The 20235-nt window shown below is 42.4% G+C and overlaps 1 protein-coding gene across 1 annotated transcript in view; it reads left to right on the top strand.

The window, feature by feature from the left end:
- The window catches only part of LOC139382951 (carboxypeptidase D-like), a 42689-nt gene that overhangs the window by 14690 nt on the left and 7764 nt on the right, over positions 1 to 20235 (top strand). The window contains exons 3-7 of the mRNA XM_071127225.1: positions 7789 to 7931; positions 8226 to 8395; positions 8782 to 9123; positions 9253 to 9365; positions 9841 to 10032. Coding sequence (XP_070983326.1) covers positions 7789 to 7931; positions 8226 to 8395; positions 8782 to 9123; positions 9253 to 9365; positions 9841 to 10032 — 960 coding nt within the window. The remainder of the gene's footprint in view (positions 1 to 7788; positions 7932 to 8225; positions 8396 to 8781; positions 9124 to 9252; positions 9366 to 9840; positions 10033 to 20235) is intronic.

Below are 20235 nucleotides of genomic sequence, written 5' to 3' on the forward strand. Positions count from 1 at the left end.
GCGATTATCTGCGGCTACATTTTGAAAACATTCAATGAAGATGTTGAATCCTCACTGCAGGAACAGTAGGTTGTGTTAAGAGAGCCTCATTCTGGACCAAAATATGATAACCGATTTGAAGGTTATAAAAGGTAATGATACTTCTATGGTATTATTAAAGATATTGATATAGGCCTACTGATTTCATTAAGGTGTCAAAAATGTAGTAGTCAACTGCTGCTTTCTGTGTAGCAAAGCCCTTTTTTAACACCTGCTTCATTCTTCAAAACCTGTAGGTCTATTCATGGGCATCCGATATATATATATATTTACACAATGTCGGGTGGTCTTACCACTGAAAATGTTTGCATTTTTAAAAACATTTTCCTGCAATTCTATATTGTTTCTCAGTCTGTACATATGACTTTATTCTCAAGAGGACAGGTTTAATGTTAAAAGGTTATCTTACTTAAATTGTCCTGATCATATAGGGCTAGGCCTAGACGATATCCGAAGAACACACTGAATTCATTTTTACTCAAGACCACAACTCTTTTGATCAATCTGGGAAGTAAAATCTTTAAAGTATTAAATAATTTAGTGCAGTGTATTTGGGATGAAATCAAGCCATTAGAATGTACCAGAGGCTACCAAAATAGAGCTCGTTCTGCAAAGTAGCCAGCCGGAACTCCCTGGCTGGCTACTTTTTCCCTATTTGGCTGGCTTCTCCATGTACTTAGGGAAAACACTGGATGAGGGTGTGTTTAGCCTATTCCAGGAGAGAATGACTTCCCTCTCTCATTGAAGCCACAGAAATTCAAGGCCGACCACGGTACTGCAGGTATTGTTAGCAGAAAACAGGTTCCCCATTAAAGTGAATGGAAAAATTGCAAACTTTATGTAAATTGAAAAAACATCTAAGACAATCATGGCATCAATAATTGCTTCTAATACACCAGATGTATGTCATTGCACCGATTTATTTTTAAAATAGCACACCGAAGAAATTATAAGGATAATATTTAGTTGCTACAGTACAAATACCCGGTCGGCCTTCAACTCAATGAGGAGGGGGCAGACTGCAATGTCACTTCCTGGAGTAGCTCAAACAGCATGAGACGTCATCTTAACCGACTTCATTTGGCTTTAATGTACTATAGAGTATTCATATAAGAATGAATGGTGTCACATGATTGATGGCTTTGTCCATTCATACTACATGACCAAAAGTATGTGGACATCTACTCGTCGAACATCTCATTCAAAAAATCATTAGCATTAATATGGAGTTGGTCTCCCCCTTTGCTGCTATAACAACCCCCTCTCTTCTGGGAAAGCTTTCCACTAGATGTTGGAACATTGCTGCGGGGACTTGCCTCCCTTCAGCCTCAAGAGCATTAGTGCTCTTGTGCCGATGTTGCTTCCAGAGGCTGTTTGGAAGTCAGTAGTGAGTGTTGCAACTGAGGACAGAGTTTTACGCGCCACCATTTCGGCGGTCCCGTTCTGTGAGCTTGTGTGGCTAACCACTTCAAGGCTGAGCCATTGTTGCTCCTCGACGTTTCCACTTCAAAATAACAGCACTTACAGTTGCCCTCTAACAGGGCAAAAATTTGATGATCTGACTTGTTGGAAAGGTGGCATCCTATGACGGTGCCACGCTGAAAGTCACTGAGCTCATCAGTTAGGCCATTCGACTGCCAATGTTTGTCTGTGTAGATTGCATGACTGTACACAGCTGTCAGCAACTGTTTTGGCTGACATAGCCGAATCCACAAATTTTGAAGGGGTGTCCACATACTTTTGCATATATCGTGTATATACAGTCATTGGTGTATCCTGCCGGGAGGGAGGATGTGGAGGTTGGGGCTGATAGCCTAGAGGTTCTGTCATGAGCGCTATGTCTGGAGGATGTTTGCTCTCAGATATTGTCTACTATATGACGTGTCATATGATTCTCACATTACAGGTTCTGCCAGGCAAATCGTTAAACACGAAAAAGTCACTATAAGATTACTATTAGGAGCATTGTTCCAATGCACACTGTACAGTCTTTTTCATGCTAAGGTTATTAACCAGTGTCCGTAGAGGCACTGTCAGAGACATAGCCTAGGCCTGTTGCACCCTGCTGGTGTCACCATAGGGGACTAAGCCCTTGGGAACTATTCTAACTAACATCTCTAAAGTACTCTCTAACAGGCTCACATGGGGCACTGCCCTGTTGATCTGTTTCACCACAGCTGTCGGCTTAGCATAACTAGACTGGGGCTTGCACACACCCTGACATTTAACAGCCATGCAAGGCAGTCCAACAAGTGTTGCAATGTTTCCTCTACCATGACTCAAGCAAAATATTATGAAAACTGTAGAAAAAGACTTTGTGCTATGCCTCCGCCATAAGGCCTGGCATCAAATAGATTTATAATAACCCACCAAACAACTGTCTTGTGGTTTTATATCTAAACTCTTCAAATCAAATCAAAGTGTATTTGTCATGTGCGCCGATTAAAACCGGTGTAGACCTTAAAGTGAAATGTTTACTTACAGGCTCTAACCAATAGTTCAAAAAAGGGTGTTATGTGAACAATGGGTAAGTAAAGAAATAAAACAACAGTAAAAAGACAGGCTATATACAGTAGCGAGGCAATAAAAGTAGCGAGGCTACATACAGACACCGGTTAGTCAGGCTGATTGAGGTAGTATGTACATGTAGTTATGGTTAAAGAGACTATGCATATATGATGAACAGAGAGTAGCAGTAGCTTAAAAGAGGGGTTGGTGGGTGGCGGGGCACAATGCAGATAGCCCGGTTAGCCACTGTGCGGGGGCACTGGTTGGTCGGCCCAATTGAGGTAGTATATACATGAATGTATAGTTAAAATTACTATGCGTATATAATAAACAGAGAGTAGCAGCAGCGTAAAAAGAGGGGTTGGGGGGGGGGAACACAATGCAAATAGTCCGGGTAGCCATTTGATTACCTGTTCAGGAGTCTTATGGCTTGGGAGTAAAAACTGTTGAGAAGCCTTTTTGTCCTAGACTTGGCACTCCAATACCGCTTGCCATGCGGTAGTAGAGACAACAGTCTATGACTGGGGTGGCTGGGGTCTTTGACTATTTTTAGGGCCTTCCTCAGACTCCACCTGCTGTAGAGGTCATGGATGGCAGGCAGCTTAGCCCCAGTGATGTACTGGGCCGTACGCACTACCCTCTGTAGTGCCTTGTGGTCGGTCGGAGGCCGAGCAATTGCCGTACCAGGCAGTGATGCAACCGCTCAGGATGCTTTCAATGTGGCAGCTGTAGAACCTTCTGAGGATCTCAGGACCCATGCCAAATCTTTTTAGTTTCCTGAGGGGGAATAGGCTTTGTCGTGCCCTCTTCACGACTGTCTTGGTGTGTTTGGACCATTCTAGTTTGTTGTTGATGTGGACAACAAGGAACTTGAAGCTCTCAACCTGCTCCACTACAGCCCCGTTGATGAGAATGGGGGTGTGCTCAGTCCTCCTTTTCCTGTAGTCCACAATCATCTCCTTAGTCTTGGTTACGTTGAGGGATAGGTTGTTATTCTGGCACCACCCGGCCAGGTCTCTGACCTCCTCCCTATAGGCTGTTTCGTCGTTGTCGGTGATCAGGCCTACCACTGCTGTGTCGTCTGCAAACATAATGATGGTGTTGGAGTCGTGCCTGGCCATGCAGTTGTGGGTGAACATGGAGTACAGGAGGGGACTGAGCACGCACCCCTGTGGAGCTCCAGTGTTGAGGATCAGTGTGGCAGAGGGAACCGATTATTTGTGTTGTTACCTACCCTCACCACCTGGGGGCAGCCCGTCAGGAAGTCCAGGATCCAGTTGTAGAGGGAGGTGTTTAGTGATGAGCATTGAGGGTACTATGGTGTTGAACGCTGAGCTGTAGTCAATGAATAGCATTCTCACATAAGTGTTCCTTTTGTCCAGGTGGGAAAGGGCAGTGTGGAGTGCAATAGAGATTGCATCATCTGTGGATCTGTTTGAGCGGTATGCAAATTGGAGTGGGTCTAGGGTTTCTGGGATAATGGTGTTGATGTGAGCCATTACCAACCTTTCAAAGAACTTCATGGCTACAGACGTGAGATCTACGGGTCTGTAGTTATTTAGGCAGGTTGCCTTTGTGTTCTTGGGCACAGGGACTATGATGGTCTGCTTGAAACATGTTGGTATTACATACTCAATCAGGGACATGTTGAAAATGTCAGTGAAGACACCTGCCAGTTGGTCAGCACATGCCCGGAGCACACGTGGTGGTAATCCGTCTGGCCCCGCAGCCTTGTGTATGTTGACTTGTTTAAAGTTCTTACTCACGTCGGTTACGGAGAGCGTGATCACACAGTCATCCGGAACAGCTGGTGCTCTCATGCATGCCTCAGTGTTGCTTGCCTCGAAGCGAGCATAAAAGTGATATAGCTCGTCTGGTAGGCTCGTGTCACTGGGCAGCTCGCGGCTGTGCTTCCCTTTGCAGTCTGTAATAGTTTGCTAGCCCTGCCACATAAGACGAGCGTCGGAGCCGGTGTAGTATCATTCAATCTTAGCCCTGTATTGACGCTTTGCCTGTTTGATGGTTCGTCACAGGGCATAGCAGTATTTCTTGTAAGCTTCCGGGTTAGAGTCCCGCACCTTGAAAGCGGCAGCTCTACCCTTTAGCTCAGTGCGAATGTTGCCTGTAATCCATGGCTTATGGTTGGGGTATGTATGTACAGTCACTGTGGGGATGTACTTTTTGTGGCTGTTTATTTATTTATTTATTTATTTTAAATAAACAGCCACAAAAAGTATGGCTGAAAACTCTCTAGGCAAATAGTGTGACCTGCAATTTATCACAATATACTCTACTTCAGGCGAGCAAAATCTAGAGACTTCCTTAGATTTCGTGCACCAGCTGATGTTTACAAATATGCAGCGTATATCCCGCTACGTTGGCGAGTAGTATTGACGATAACGGCAGCTTTCCCAGTCGCCCTCGCTGGGTCCTGACCAGGCATCCGGCTCTTTGTCCTCTGTACCTGCGTCGCTTCCTCTTGCAAATAACGGGGATGTCGGCCCTGTGGGGTGTTTGGAGAATGTCTTGTGTGTCGTCCTTGTTGTAGAAAACATCTTTGTCTAATTCGAGGTGAGTGATCGCTGTCCTGATATCCAGAAGCTCTGGATAGCACAATTGGTTGGGTGCCCATAAAACTGCTGCCATTTCTTACTGTGCCATTTTACAACAGTCTTTACCAGTCAACCAAAACCACAGTACCCAGAATGAATCTGCAGGCCAGGCAGTCACAGTGATGCAGCCATTTGAGAGGATGTTCAACAGCTGTACCACTCTGTGTACCACTCTGGCTTGTATTCTAGCTTGTCCTGGGCTGACTCAGTATTGTGTCAGTAAGGGCTTACTCTGTGCTTTCTGATACCTTTCCTCTCTCAGTGAGAAGTTGCCTAACACACACACACATTCAACCCTGATGTGTGTGGATTAAACAGCCGCCATTCTGGATATTACTTTTTTATTAACTGGTCCCTGGTAAATTATTAGTCACTAACTAATGATGGCTGGATGGACACTCACTTCCTCTCCCCTCTGTTTCTCCTCCTCCTGTTCCCCTCCTTTCCCTCTCTGTGTCAAATACCTTCTGAAGATTCCTGTATTAGGGCCACATCCTGTAGTTGGCTAAATCACAAGCAGTCACGTTGGCTGTCTCTGCTGTGTGTGTCATTTGATTATGTAAATGCTGAATCTGCTGTGTTGTATCTTACCCACATCATGCTGTCTAATATCATATGCACACAGCAGCATTTCTAACCTGAGGCTGGTAGGCCTCACACATTCAGATGAAAGAGCTGGCGTTGTTTGTGCTGTTTGTCTCCTGTGAATTAGTGTGTGGGTGCGTGCATTTGTACCCTGGATTGTGTCTGTTTAAGGATGACAGAGTGAGTTGGCCTTGTTTGTGTGAATGAGGAAGAGGGTTGAGTATCCTACTTCTATTGGGTTCAGGATTTCCGTTAGCTGGTAATAACCAGCTAACGGATGATTTTAATAACATTTACAAAAATAGAAAAGCCGATATATAAAATTGATGCAGGCCAATTGTCCGGGAGAAGAAGAAAAATCTTCTTGCGAAATAATGCTTTTTTTAGACTTTTCGTTGATTGAAGTACCATTTGATGGAAATAGATTTGATTGGTCATGCTTATCGGTGTATACTCCTCTATAGGTTACTTCGCATAATTTAGTGGAATTAAATTGGCGTGTGTGTTTGTTATGCATCTTATTTATCACACGTGTAAAGCATAGAGCGATACAAAACCTTTGAGTGTAAAATCTGTCAGACAGCACGAGCTGCTACTACAGCGTCTCAAACAGCGCGTCACACACCACTTTGCAATGAGCAGTATGCATTTTGAAATCATACTTAAATGTTTGAAACCTGAAAGTGTTACTAGGTGTTATGAGGCATGTCTTACCTTGCTTCAAAGTCGCCTAAGACAAAATCTGACCATATCCTTGAAGGAAATTATTTTATATCAACTTTCTTTTATTGTCCAGTAGTTAAATGCACAATCCTAGTCATATTAGCGACCCATGCTAGTTGTGGCATATTAGATCTCCCCTCTTTCTAAATGTCTAAATAATATTTTAATCTCTGTCACATGAAACTGCTCGCATGTGCGCTGTGCTTTTGACAATTTTCCTGCTAATTGCGTTATGGAACAAATATTTACACTTAGCCTACTGTCTTGTGCACGTTGCTGCGTTTATAATCTGAAGAAATAATAGTTTATCAACATTTTAAGCTAAACATTCTGATCTGTTGCATCAGACTCATTACTTTTTAACTTTTTAATGTTGTTTATGCCTACTGGTTGTATGAATTTGGCATCTATTGTCCCAGAGTCTGTTTGGAATAGGCCATTTTTTTATTGTCAAGCTGACCAATAGAATAGGCCTGGGTAAACGTTTCTTCTATGGGGACTATGGTATATTGACTGGCTAGTGTCTAGCTGTTCCTTGCTCGGCTTGTTGGCAGAGGAAAAGTACATGTGGACAGTTTATTCTAACATCTTCAAAGTGGACATTCTATTTCAATAAGGACCACACATCGTTGCATCCTCGTCTTGCATGTTCTTTTAACATGGATTACACTGGTTGATTTCTGTCTTTCTGAGCGCCATGGATGGACGCCCTAGTCAGGTTAGGCACCCAATGCATATAGGTCTGATTAAAATGCTGCCGGTCAAACCCAGTCATGGCAACCTTCCCGAGGCCTACTGCCTGCCTGCCTGCTGTCAGGCTTTGTGCTGAAAACAACCTGGGAATGCTGCCTGAGTGGCAGCCCTCCACCAGGCAGCTCTGGACTGGAGGAAAGGTGCTGCCTGAGTGGCAGCCCTCCACCAGGCAGCCCTGGACTGGAGGAAAGGTGCTGCCTGAGTGTCAGCCCTCTACCAGGCAGCCCTGGACTGGAGGAAAGGCTGGTGCTGGCCACAGCCTACTCTGCTCTGCCAGAGGCACTTTGCATTGATAACACCTTTAGCCTACATCCTGGGTTTGGTGTAGATTTAAGGACGTTCCCGACTCAAAGCATTAGGCCTGTGTTCATGCTGTTGCTTTCATGACCTCAGCAGAAGTCAACACACTTTCTTTTGACAGTTTATTTTGTATGCTTGTCCACTTTCTTTGGGTTGTGCCTCTAAAATTAATACTGATGTCCTCGTGAGTGGTTTTCAAGCAGAGAGATCTTGAAATGTTTGCAGGAAAACATTTTGACATAAGGTACAATTTGTCATCCCTGTTCAGGAGGCATGCAGGACTATAACTACCTGAATGGAAACTGCCTGGAGATCACCATGGAACTGAGCTGCTGTAAATTTCCACCGGCCTCCGAGTTAAAGAAAGAGTGGGACTATAACAGGGAGTCACTCATTGCCTACCTGGAGCAGGTTGGCTTTCACAAGAGTGTCACACTCAAACTTTTTAAACTATCACACACACACTTTCATTGCACATATGACTGACTAGCTGTAGTATTTCTAACTACTTTTTGGTTCTTACTACTGTACTCAATCTATTTATTTATTTGAATTGAAGAGATTGTTCCATCTTGACATCCATTTGCAGTAGTTACTTACTTCTAGGCAACACTTCAGTTATTTGAGCTTCATTTGTTCCCAGCTACTGAGGCAATAGAAACAGTGTTTGAGATCTCTTCTGACGTTATCCTGTTGATCTCCCAGGTTCACATTGGAGTTCGAGGCTATGTGAACGAGGCTACCAATGGGACAGCTCTGCCTGATGCCAGCATCGTGGTGGCAGGCATCAACCATAACCTGACCACGGCCAAGTTTGGTGACTTCTACCGCCTGCTGCTTCCTGGGACATACAATGTCTCAGCTATAGCCACAGGGTGAGTACTGCTGGAGGAATGAACTCCTTTCCTGCCGCTATACTAACTTGCAGGCACAGGGTACAGAAAATAAAGTCTTTAACAAAAGAAGCATACTCTACTCCTGATTTTTAGTTCCTGTCTGTTTTCCTTTGAACTGATTAGTGCATGGTGTTTTCTTACATGAAGTAAATGCACATCTTAGAGCTTAATTTCCTCTAAGATATTTCCCTGTTCTGGTACTTTCCCATTATACCTGAAACTTCCTGGTGAAATACATTTAAAAGATATCACCTGGATTTAGACACACTGCTGTGCACAGGTTTTGTGTTTTGTGTTTTGCATTTCTAATATGTTTTATTTTAACTGCAACAAAAGCAACATATTCAATATTTCTTTCTTCATAGGTACATGCCCATGACAGTAGTCGGGGTTCAAGTGGTGGAGGGCAAGGCCACTGAGCTCAACTTCACCCTGGCACCCCTGGGAAATGAACCCACAGGTGGCATAACCGTACCCTTTACCACTACCACTGTCCATACCACAACCTCTGTCCCTGCCACAACCTCTGACCCTGACTCCACCACCATCGAAACCTCCAGCACCACCTCTGAGATGGGGACCTCTGGGGCCAACGAGAGCTCCACTCCCCAGGAGGCTCGGCCCCCAGCCCAGCCTGAACACCAGCCCATCCAGCCACAGGACTTCCGCCACCACCATTACAATGACATGGAGCTGTTCCTGCGCATGTACTGTTATGTTTACTTTATAGGCTTGCCTTTGCAATAAAGCATTTCAAATGTTATGCTAGCAAGTAATGTTAGGATGTGAGAGCTTTTAATAAAATGTGAAAAAGCCTTGTTCTTTCAATACAACAGGTACAGCAACAGGTTCCATTCCATTGCTCATCTCTACTCCATTGGGAAGTCTGCAGAGGACCGTGAGCTCTACGTCATGGTGATATCAGACAACCCCACCGTCCACGAGCCAGGTATGGATGTGTTTTGGTGACACTGGAGCTCCAGAAGAGACTTAACTCTAAAGCAATGCCTTCAATCTACGGCTGTGTGGTTTATGTTGATCTAACTTCTTACAGTAACTGGATTGTGTTCATACACAGAAATTCATAGTCTAAAACAAATAGCAGTTTTTCCTGTAAAAGATCCTGATACTATTGCTTCAGCTCAATGATCTCGTAGCCTCATATCCTTTTGAATGTGGGGGTACTCACTCTTATCCGCAGGCCCATTACAGCATTGTATTTTTTCAATAGTGGGTGGCCTAGAAATTACAGTGCAAGGATAAGGAGGGTTTTCAAATGAATGGTGTGCTTTAGTTTAATTGAGTGTGAATTTGTTCAGGAGACTTCCGCCCTCATTCTCTCCCAGCCGACTCTGCCCTACTTCTCTTTTAATAGCACTAACACTTTAACAAATGTATTTTCCCCACTATTTTCTCCCCTTTAGGTGAACCAGAGTTCAAGTATATAGCTAACATGCATGGAAACGAGGTGGTGGGACGCGAGCTGCTCCTCAACCTCATTGAGTACCTGTGCCATAACTATGGCAGCGACCCTGAGGTCACCCAGCTGGTCAACACGACCCGGATACACATCATGCCTTCCATGAACCCAGATGGTTATGAGATCGCCAGGGAGGGTAAGAGAGGAATGTGTGTGTGTGGGGTCTATTTGTGAAAGATGTTGCCTGTCCACAATAAAAATACAGTGTACCCCTAAATTAAGACATTAAACATGATTACCAGTAGCATAAAGTCAGTGCCCCCCCCCCCCCCCCCCCCCCCCCAAAAAAAGTTTGTCTCTTCTCATGTCAGTCATTGCATACCTTAGAGAGCTATTTATAATTTGGAAGAAATATCCAGTTGATCAACTAGCTCATGTCAGGTTTTTTTAGCTAGGTTTTTTAGCCCATAGATTTGTTGTTAGGGTCTTATTTTTCAGAGTAAATAACCCACTGACACTAGAGAAGCTTTAACCAAGTTTAATTCTTCCCAAAGGTTCTGTACAGCTGTAATCAGACAGCAAAACATTTCTCTATATACATCCTACATAAGACACTCCTTCTCTCCAATCTTTAGTTTATGCCCAAGAGAAAGAAGGTAACCAGATACTAACCCTGATTACTCCCTTAAGGGGAACTGACCTCACCCCTCACCTCCTGATCCACAGATATCCATCTGTCTTCCCTATATCAACACGGTGCTCTGCTCCCATCCCCCAACACATTCCACAGCTATCTGTCCTTCTACAGAGAACCCTTCACTTTCTCCTTTGATTCTATGCTTCTTTCTCTATTATTGATTTAATATCTCAGTGTTCAAAATGTCGAACCCAACAGTTCCTCCTCTTGAACAATAGCATCCTAATGTTCAATTCATATAAACTTGGAAATTACTAATAAATGTATTAACAATGATAATAAAACATGACTTAAACAAACAAATTAACAAACAATGAACAAACAGTCACCTCGAGGTGTACAAATTCAGAGACGTATGGCCTCCGAACTATGATCACACAACAAAATGCCATTCCAGGTGAATCTGCTGTCTTGTTCGATGGCAGATGGAGCAGTGTTGGTTTCTCCAATTATCCCTTCTGGTTCCTGAGAGAGTGATAACACAAGACTTGGAAATGAACATAAATACATAAAACATAACAGTATAAACAATGTGATAAGCGATGCATATTTATATATGCATGAAAATCAAAGTCTGAAACCATGACAATTCCCACTCTCTCTTTACCTGACTCTAATGCCTCTAGGATAATTTCCTGCTAGGTTCTACAAAAATGAAAGCTTTAAAAAAAGCTTCCTCATGCTTTCACCCAGTCTTCCCCTTTAGGCCCCAGGTTCCCGAGAGGTGTTCCCAAGTCATGTAATTTTCACTTTGTTCCCCATCTTCTCCATTTCACCTGATAGGCACGACACCTGCTATGCAAGTCCGTATCCCTATAATCCACGTTCCATCCTCTTGAGGTAACTCCGCACTGTATCTGCTTTCAACATTTTGTTCACAGTACAATTACCCCTCTATCCTCTCATATGATACATTAACCCATTAAGCAGCTAAACCCCAAACCAACTATGATGTATATACTAGTTCCTAGACCCAACCAATCTATATGTCTTACAGGGGAATCTAGTCTCTCTCTCGCTCCTCTTCTTGTGTCTTGGTGTCTTCACTCACCCATTATGCAGTTGGACCTCACTTCACGTGAGAACCATGCACCCCCCACGGAGAGACATGACGATCTTAACCACTGCAGGTGCTGTACGGAGTAGTGTCTCTCAAACCAATGCTGTTCCAATACCCCGCCTGGTGTCTCTTGACGTACACTCCATCTCCAGAATTCAGCCCGTGCCCTTGGTTAAATCTCTGCTTCCACCTGAGGATATGCACACTGCAACACATGGGTTATTTCCTGACAACATCATTTGTGATATTTGAATAACCGCATCCCCTGTCCTCCCATCTGTCCCCCAGTTACCAGTAACCAACCCATGTGACATAAGTCATCATAAACTTATATCCCAGCAATGCTACAAAAGTAACCATTGCTACTTCCAACATGGCCCATGACTATAGTCTCACAATACCCCTAATTTGTGCAGTAGTCCAATTCCATGCAATCAATATAGCATTCTACGCTTCTACTACTGCTCCTGTTACTGTCCCTACAGGGACTGCTGTGAGACTAGCTATTGCTCGGAATTTGGCTCCTGCTCTCCTATTGTCTACGTGTTTTATTGATAAGTCTAGGACTGAACTTTCAGATACCCCTACCTGTTTCCCAGTTTATCCCTAGGTCTCTAGCTACCAATTTTTTAAAAATTTATTTTACGTTTATTTAACCAGGTAGGCAAGTTGAGAACAAGTTCTCATTTGCAACTGCAACCTGGCCAAGATAAAGCATAGCAATTCGACACATACAACAATACAGAGTTACACATGGAATAAACAAAACAGTCGATAATACAGCGGAACAAAAGAAAACAAAATGTCTATGTACAGTGAGTGTAAATGAGGTAAGATAAGGGAATTAAAGGCAATAAATAGGAGTAATTACAATATAGCAATTGAAACACTGGAATGGTAGATGTGCAGAACATGAATGTGCTAGTAGAGATACTGGTGTGCAAAGGAGCAAGATAAATAAATAAATACTGTATGGGGATGAGGTAGGTAGATAGATGAGCTTTTTACAGATGGGCTGTTTACAGATGGGCTATGTACAGGTGCAGTGATCTGTGAGCTGCTCTGACAGCTGACGCTTAAAGCTAGTGAGAGAGATATGAGTCTCCAACTTCAGAGATTTTTGCAATTCGTTCCAGTCATTGGCAGCAGAGAACTGGAAGGAAAGACGACCAAAGGAGGAATTGGCTTTGGGGTGGACCAGTGAGATATACCTGCTGGAGAGTGTGCTTCGAGTGGGTGCTGTTATGGTGACCAGTGAGCTAAGGTGGGACTTTACCTAACAGAGTCTTGTAGATGACATGGAGCCAGTGGGTTTGGCAACGAGTATGAAGCGAGGGCCAACCAACGAGAGCGTACAGGTCGCAATGGTGGGTAGTGTGTGGGGCTTTGGTGACAAAACGGATGGCAATGTGATAGACTGCATCCAGTTTGTTGAGTAGAGTGTTGGAGGCTATTTTACAGATGACATCACCAAAGTTGAGGATCGGTAGGATGGTCAGTTTTACGAGGGTATGCTTGGCAGCATGAGTGAAGGATGCTTTGTTGTGATATAGGAAGTCAATTCTAGATTTAATTTTGGATTGGAGATGCTTAATGTGAGTCTGGAAGGAGAGTTTACAGTCTAACCTGACACCTAGGTATTTGTAGTTGTCCACATATTCTAAGTCAGAGCCGTTGAGTAGTGACATCTCCACTGACCTCCTGTATTCTGCTACAGTTGGTACCTGTGAATAATACATACCTCTTCTCAAGTTAGGTACACATCTCTCATCCCAAGGCCGATCTACCCCCCCACCCATTTGTAAACACCTTTGTTACAGTGTAGACTTCGGGCCCCAACGGTTGATAAGCAGCCACCTTCTGACACTCCATTTACCGTGGTTCGGTCCCAATCTACTGGGAGGTATGTCAAGTGTTTACTAGCTGTCAGAAATGGGGGAGAGACTAGTGGTGTTGGAAGAGTATCCAACCGTACAAAACTGAGTTACATGTTTCTTAATCACACTCTGCAATTGCCTACTATCACAGCAAACTTCCCTTCTGGCAATGTGACATCCTGTAGACAGGGATCGATTGCGATTCTTTCAAGTGTTATGCCTTCTGTGACAAACTCATTACTGAAAGTTGACAATAGTGTCTGAAATGACAACACTATCTCTGCTACTTTCACCATTATCTGGGTATGTGTAACGTTAAATTAAATCCCCATATTGTGTACAGTTAGCTGTTCTCCTTCTATGAGCAGTATTCAGTCTCTGGGAATGATACTCCTATATCATTACATCTAACCCATAACACACTATACTCCTAATGCATATACTAATTTCATTTACAAACATACTAACACATTCTCAAATCAGTTAGTCAATATACATCATTCCCTCCTCTGGACCAATGAACACCCTCATGTTCCACCAAACCTAAAAGCATATTGACTTGAAAAGAAAAGAGAAATATGTGTACACTAACTTAGCACCACTCATTGATGCAATGTAACATAAAAACTCTTAATACAGGGTAAAACAACAACAAAAACTTTAAAGGCTGTCCTAAACTGTCATCCAGTGATTCCCCCAAACAAACCACCTCCCCTCACGATGACACTTAGATATAAATTTAGCAGCGCCCCAGCCCCTCATCGTGCTTTAGCAATTCTCTCTCGCTGTATCCCAATCACAACGAGAACATTTAAAAAATTATCTGACCCGAATGTGGAATGACTGACCTCAGTGCTTACTTTGAGTCTAGGGCTCAAATTCCAGTTGAACAATTTAGCACAGATAATCCCTGTTAGAACACACATTTATAAACAACCTTTTATTGCCGGTCATAACTCTTTTCCCTTTGTCCCTGTTTTCCTGTCAAAAGTGGCCTGGTAAAGAAAGATCAGTATCTCAATGCATTTTCAGTTTAAATAGTTAGCAGGGCGTATACCCCCCCCCACCACCCCTTTCCTTCACCCGGCACTTATCATTCAAGCGTGCCTTCTTCAGATATTGTTTATAGTTAATTTTCCCAACTGCACATGTAACTTTTGCCTGTCACATTTCATGGCCCTTGATAGTGTCCCAATTTTAATATCCAAGTAGATACTTCCGTTTCTCCCACGTACACGAGTCTCTCACCTGAGCTTGTTGTCTCTCCACGCTCACTCCACACACGCTCTCAGCACCCCAGCCCTGGTTTATGGCTCGGACTCAGATAGGTGTGGTAAAAGTCACTGTCTCTCATTGCACGCCTTTGTCGCTCTTTCTTCAGCCGGTTAGGGAGGGTTTTGAGGTTGACACACACTGTCTATGGTGAAATTATTTCTACCATGCATTGAAACACGATCTGACGTCACCTTCCATGATAACCTATAAAAAAATAAACACTGATCATAACAGAAGTTTAGTTCATTACTTTTCTGTTTCAGGAAACCAGACAAACATTGACTATATGACGAATTATGACATTAACCTTTTCTTTATACCATTTCTAAGATGTGTCAAAAAGCATAACATAATGTTACTGCTAAAAAAAATCTAAATTAGTCAATACTCCCTTATTCTACTGGCAACTTCTAGGAAGAGTTACCAGATCATGAAGGTAGCAATACATATATCACAGTCCATTTGAAGTTAGTCATCCCTTATTAACATATTTTCCTTTCTACATGGAGCCTGAACACAGTACCACTGTATAGGTACCCCAAAAACCAGGACCTCAGGGAACTGATCATTTACCCCTTTCAAACACGTGATTAAAAAAACATGTTAAATCAAAAATAAACTATTTAGAATTACAACTCTTTATAACTCCCTACAGAAATAATAATAATCTCCTAAAGTAATGGTACAATTTGGATAGAGAATGGTGTTTCCTAATGAGGTTGATCATTCTTCATTAGGAATTTTTAATATTCAGGGCCATTTCGTCACCATTCAAATGTTTCCTCTCCCTTTCTTTCCCTGTCCTTCGGAAACCATTTAAATACCTCTTCAAAACATTACATCCTCCTGCAAACTCATTTCAACTGAATTGAAAAGACTCCTTCCAATAAATCCCACAACACGGCGATAGTATCTCCACTGAGTCACTGAGTCTTTTCCCCATGATTCTCCATAACCATCATACCATATAAAAAAATGTAAATTCATTTTAGGTTTGATACCCCAATGCTAATCCCGCGTGACCCCTCCACCCTTTTATCCATTCTAGAATCCCATTCCAGAATAAGACGACATCAAATGTAAATGTATTTAAAAATAAAACCACATCAAATGTCTATGGCTATAAACAAACCCTAAGGCCTTCTGCATTTGCAATAAGTGTTCGGTCATAAAATTCAAATGTGTTACCTTTTAGAATCCATTCCCCTGGCATTTCGCCTAGAATCTTCAACCCAAAATAAGTTTTCCTGTGGCAAATTTAGCCAATGTCTCATCGTAAGGAATCCACAATATATACTTTCTCTCACCAAGGCAGCCACCTTAGCCATTTCGGCTGCTTTACGATTACCTATGGTGATTTTATCTGTACGATTTGTATGAGCTTTACATTTCACCACTGCTAATTTACTGGTTAACCAACATTATTCTAATAATACATCTACCTCCAGACCATTTTTATTGGTGTTCCTGTCGCTGCTAACATGCCCCGTGGTGACCACACTGTACTCAAATGATGAATTACTCCAAATGCTTACCACACACAGCGTACCCCTTTACTCTATTCCCTTCTGTGTTCATGTAACTAGAGCCATCTGGATACAATACTTTTCCTGATTCCAATGCTGTCTCTTGCAAATCAGGCCTAGGTTTTGGAGTAATCTGATCTGGGTCACATGTATGCGATTCACCCTCCCCAGGCAACGGCATTAACGACGCAGGATTCAAAACGCCACACTTATGAAATTGTAGATTTTCCCCATTTTAACGTTAACTCCCAGTTTATTCATCTTGCACCAGTAACATGTTGTGCTTTGTCATACATGCTTTATGACCCTGTTCCGCCAAATTGTCTACCAATGTGGTGCAGTCTTGCATCTGAGTTTCTTCATCTTTTGACGCTAATAACAAATCCTCCATGTATTGTACCAACACAGAACCTACAATTGACACCCTTTTAACGATTATTTCAATGCAAAATGATACCACGTGGGACTATTTGTAAATCCCATCGGTACTCTACTAAAAGTTAGGTAAAACGTGATCTAATATGTCTTCCATCACATAGAAACCGGAATCTCTATGAACCACTTATCGATCGAACAGAACTATACACCTCTATGTGAAAGTTCCATTCTTGCTAACCACAAAATTAGTAGTTGTTGCTCTTTTGAAAAATATGCAAACTCTTGTATAGCTGCATTTCCTGCTAATGTACTAAGTTCTGTTAGTGTTTAAATACTGGAGAGTTGAGACCCAATCACGGACGCTGGACAGAGTGGATTTCAGTTGTAACAAAAGACAGTTTTAATGAGTCAAAGATATCTTGTTCTGCAGTTTTACGTGCACGGACCTAGTTCACATAACTCGGCAAGGAGTCAGGTGAAAAAGAGGCCTTATACAACGGTTACATTCATTTTTATACATAGAATAAAGTAGGTGGAGTCTTGTCGTTTCGGTCTTCTTGACTGGTCGGAGGGTTGGAGGCGGGCCTTGCTCTAGCCAGAGCAGAAGCCCCATTGGTGCACAGCAGAGCCTTATCCTGAGCATCCGACCAATAGAGGGGGTCAGTCTTGTGGCTGGGTGTATGTGTTCTTACGACGGAATGTCTTTGTTTATATGAGCTATGTGTATGAATACTTATATAACAGTTCCAGTATCACTTTACACTCATTCTTCCAATAACCGATAATCCCACATCTAAAACAGGGAGCCATCTCCTTACGTTTTGATGTTTGTTCGCTACGTTTCTTAGTTTTATCCTGGCCATTGAAACCATAGTTAGTGATTTTCTCTATTGTCAAATTCCACTCTCAAAACATTGTCTCAAATTAAATCTACTACCCCCGCAATTACCGTTTTGATCACAGGGTTCAACCCCGTCATTAAAGCAGAAGCGCAAATGTTATCAATACACTCCCATTCCCAGGCCTTCTGTAGTAAAGTACCGGTGTTACACTTTCTGGGTTTATCGTTATGCATTTTCTATTGATAGAATGCTGACATTAAAACACTGGTATATTAAGCTTTTGATTCTGGTTTCATGTCCTTGTGCCAATTCATAATTGCCTCCCTGAATTCTTTATTTAATTTGAATTCTCTCAGCAGGACACTGTTGTCCAATTTGATCTAATTTGCTAAATTATTTCCATATTCCAGACGAATTGGTAGAATGCTGGTGCGCTTCTTTTAGCGCCTCCATGGCTTTATTAAATTGCGCTATCTCTATATGACAGGGAAAAACGGGTCCGTTTGTCGCCCTATCAACACTCCCGTCGGTGTTCAGGGTATTTTAGATTTCTTCAATCCCGTCTCTAATTCACACCTTCTATTAACTATTTTCTAAGATAGCACTACACACTTCCCCGGATAATAATTAATTGGTCACGGGCACTTAATACTTTGTATTAGAACCAATGCCATAGCGTCTGCGAATTTATTACTGGAGAATAGGGACAGAACTGCGTCCTGTTCCAATACTTCCTCCAATGTCACTATTATTGATAACCCACATCTCTCATCCCTCTCCTCAGGGCATAAACCAACCTCTCTCCATATTGATACTGCTACTACACATAAATCAAACAGTGTTTGAATATCCTATCTTTTGTTTTTGTTTTTTAAAAATGTTTTAAATTATTAACTTTAGTTGTAATAGTAGAAGCACAAGGTGCAATTTAGAAATTGGGAAGTGCATCATCAGTTTGTCTCTTCTCTTGTCAGTCATTGCATACCTTAGAGAGCTATTTATAATTTGGAAGAAATGTCCAGTTGATCAACTAGCCCATGTCAGTTTTTTTAGCTAGGTTTTTTTAGCCCATAGATTTGTTGTGTTAGGGTTTTATTTTTCAGAGTAAAAAACCCACGGACACTAGAGAAGCTTTAACCAAGTTTAATTCTTCCCAAAGGTTCTGTACAGCTGTAATCAGACAGCAAAACATTTCTCTATATACATCCTACATAAGACACTCCTTCTCTCCAATCTTTAGTTTATGCCCAAGGGAAAGAAGGTAATCAGATACTAACCCTGATTACTCCCTTAAAGGGAACTGACCTCACCCCTCACCTCCTGATCCACAAATATCCATCTGTCTTCCCTATATCAACACGGTGCTCTGCTCCCATCCCCCAACACATTCCACAGCTATCTGTCCTTCTACAGAGAACCCTTCACTTTCTCCTTTGATTCTATGCTTCTTTCTCTATCATTTATTTAATATCTCAATGTTCAAAATGTCGAACCCAACAGTTGTAATGCTTGAGTCACTCAAATATCACAGGAATACACATTAGACAAGGCAAAATGTATAGGGAGGATGTTTCCCAGTGCTGGAAATGGGGCCTGAGTGAAAAGGTTTGGCCTAAGTTACTGTCTGGCTGTAAACAAAAACAAGTGTCAGACATAAAGCTGTCCCAACAGCAGAGCTTTCTTTTCAGCACCTTGGAGTGAATCCTTACCACTGCTACAGTGGAGCCTTGTCTGGCAGCAAAACAGTTCATTCAGCCTAATTTACTGCCTTTTGAAAAAACCTATGGCTTACCTGCTTAAACAAATGCTGTTTCTACTGACAATTGATATGTACAAGCTATGGCATAAGGGGACGACGAGCGGATAAGAGGCAATCCGTAATTTCAATTAAGACATTTATGAGCGAGATAGGATGGACATAGTCAATCTAACCATTTGTTCAGCACTTTTGAAATATACAATGACAGAATTTAGAACATGGGCCATTCTTACAGCGCTCTCCCTGTACAACAAGTCAGAACCATAGGATAAATAAAGGGGGCATATAAGCAGACAATAAAAGCTCTTACAATATTCGATGACTACATTTCTCTAACACAGGTTATAAGCTACATGTACACCACCAAGTCAGAACAGTAGGATAAGTTACGAGGGGGAAAGGGACCAAATTATTATGGTCGAGGCACATGGGCTACTAACAGCTTACTACACAGCATACACTTAGTATTACTTTCTTAGCTACAGTATTCATATCTCCCTGGCATATTACAACAAGGTTGAATCATGACGTCAGTGATCTTCAGGTCGGAGCTCTTGAAAGAGGCCAGAGTTCATGACTTGGAATTCTGAGTTGGATAACCAAAAGGTATTTCTGCAGTCGGAGTTTGTTTTTTCCAGTTGTTGTCCAGTTGTCTTGAACGCGGCAGAAGTCATGCTGGATTGACAGCATGGCCAATGTTTTCAACCTTTTCTGGCCCATGGTGTTGCATGTGAATGTTTATCCTTTTAAGCTTGGAAAAGAGACCCTTAAACCCAGACTTGGACCGCACACCCACTCCACTGACTAGCAGGCTAGTGATTGCTTTGCAACGCTTGCAGTTGGCCACTGATTCATTCCAAACCAGTCATTGTTGAATTTGCGATTTCCAACTTGTTGTGTAATGTTGATGTCCAATTGAGCACCGATACATTTTGTCTATAATTTCTCTTCATAAGGATTGAAAAGAATTTGTCAGTAGGTTGTT

This window comes from Oncorhynchus clarkii, chromosome 24 (assembly GCF_045791955.1).
Source record: "Oncorhynchus clarkii lewisi isolate Uvic-CL-2024 chromosome 24, UVic_Ocla_1.0, whole genome shotgun sequence".
NCBI classification, from domain to species: domain Eukaryota; kingdom Metazoa; phylum Chordata; class Actinopteri; order Salmoniformes; family Salmonidae; genus Oncorhynchus; species Oncorhynchus clarkii.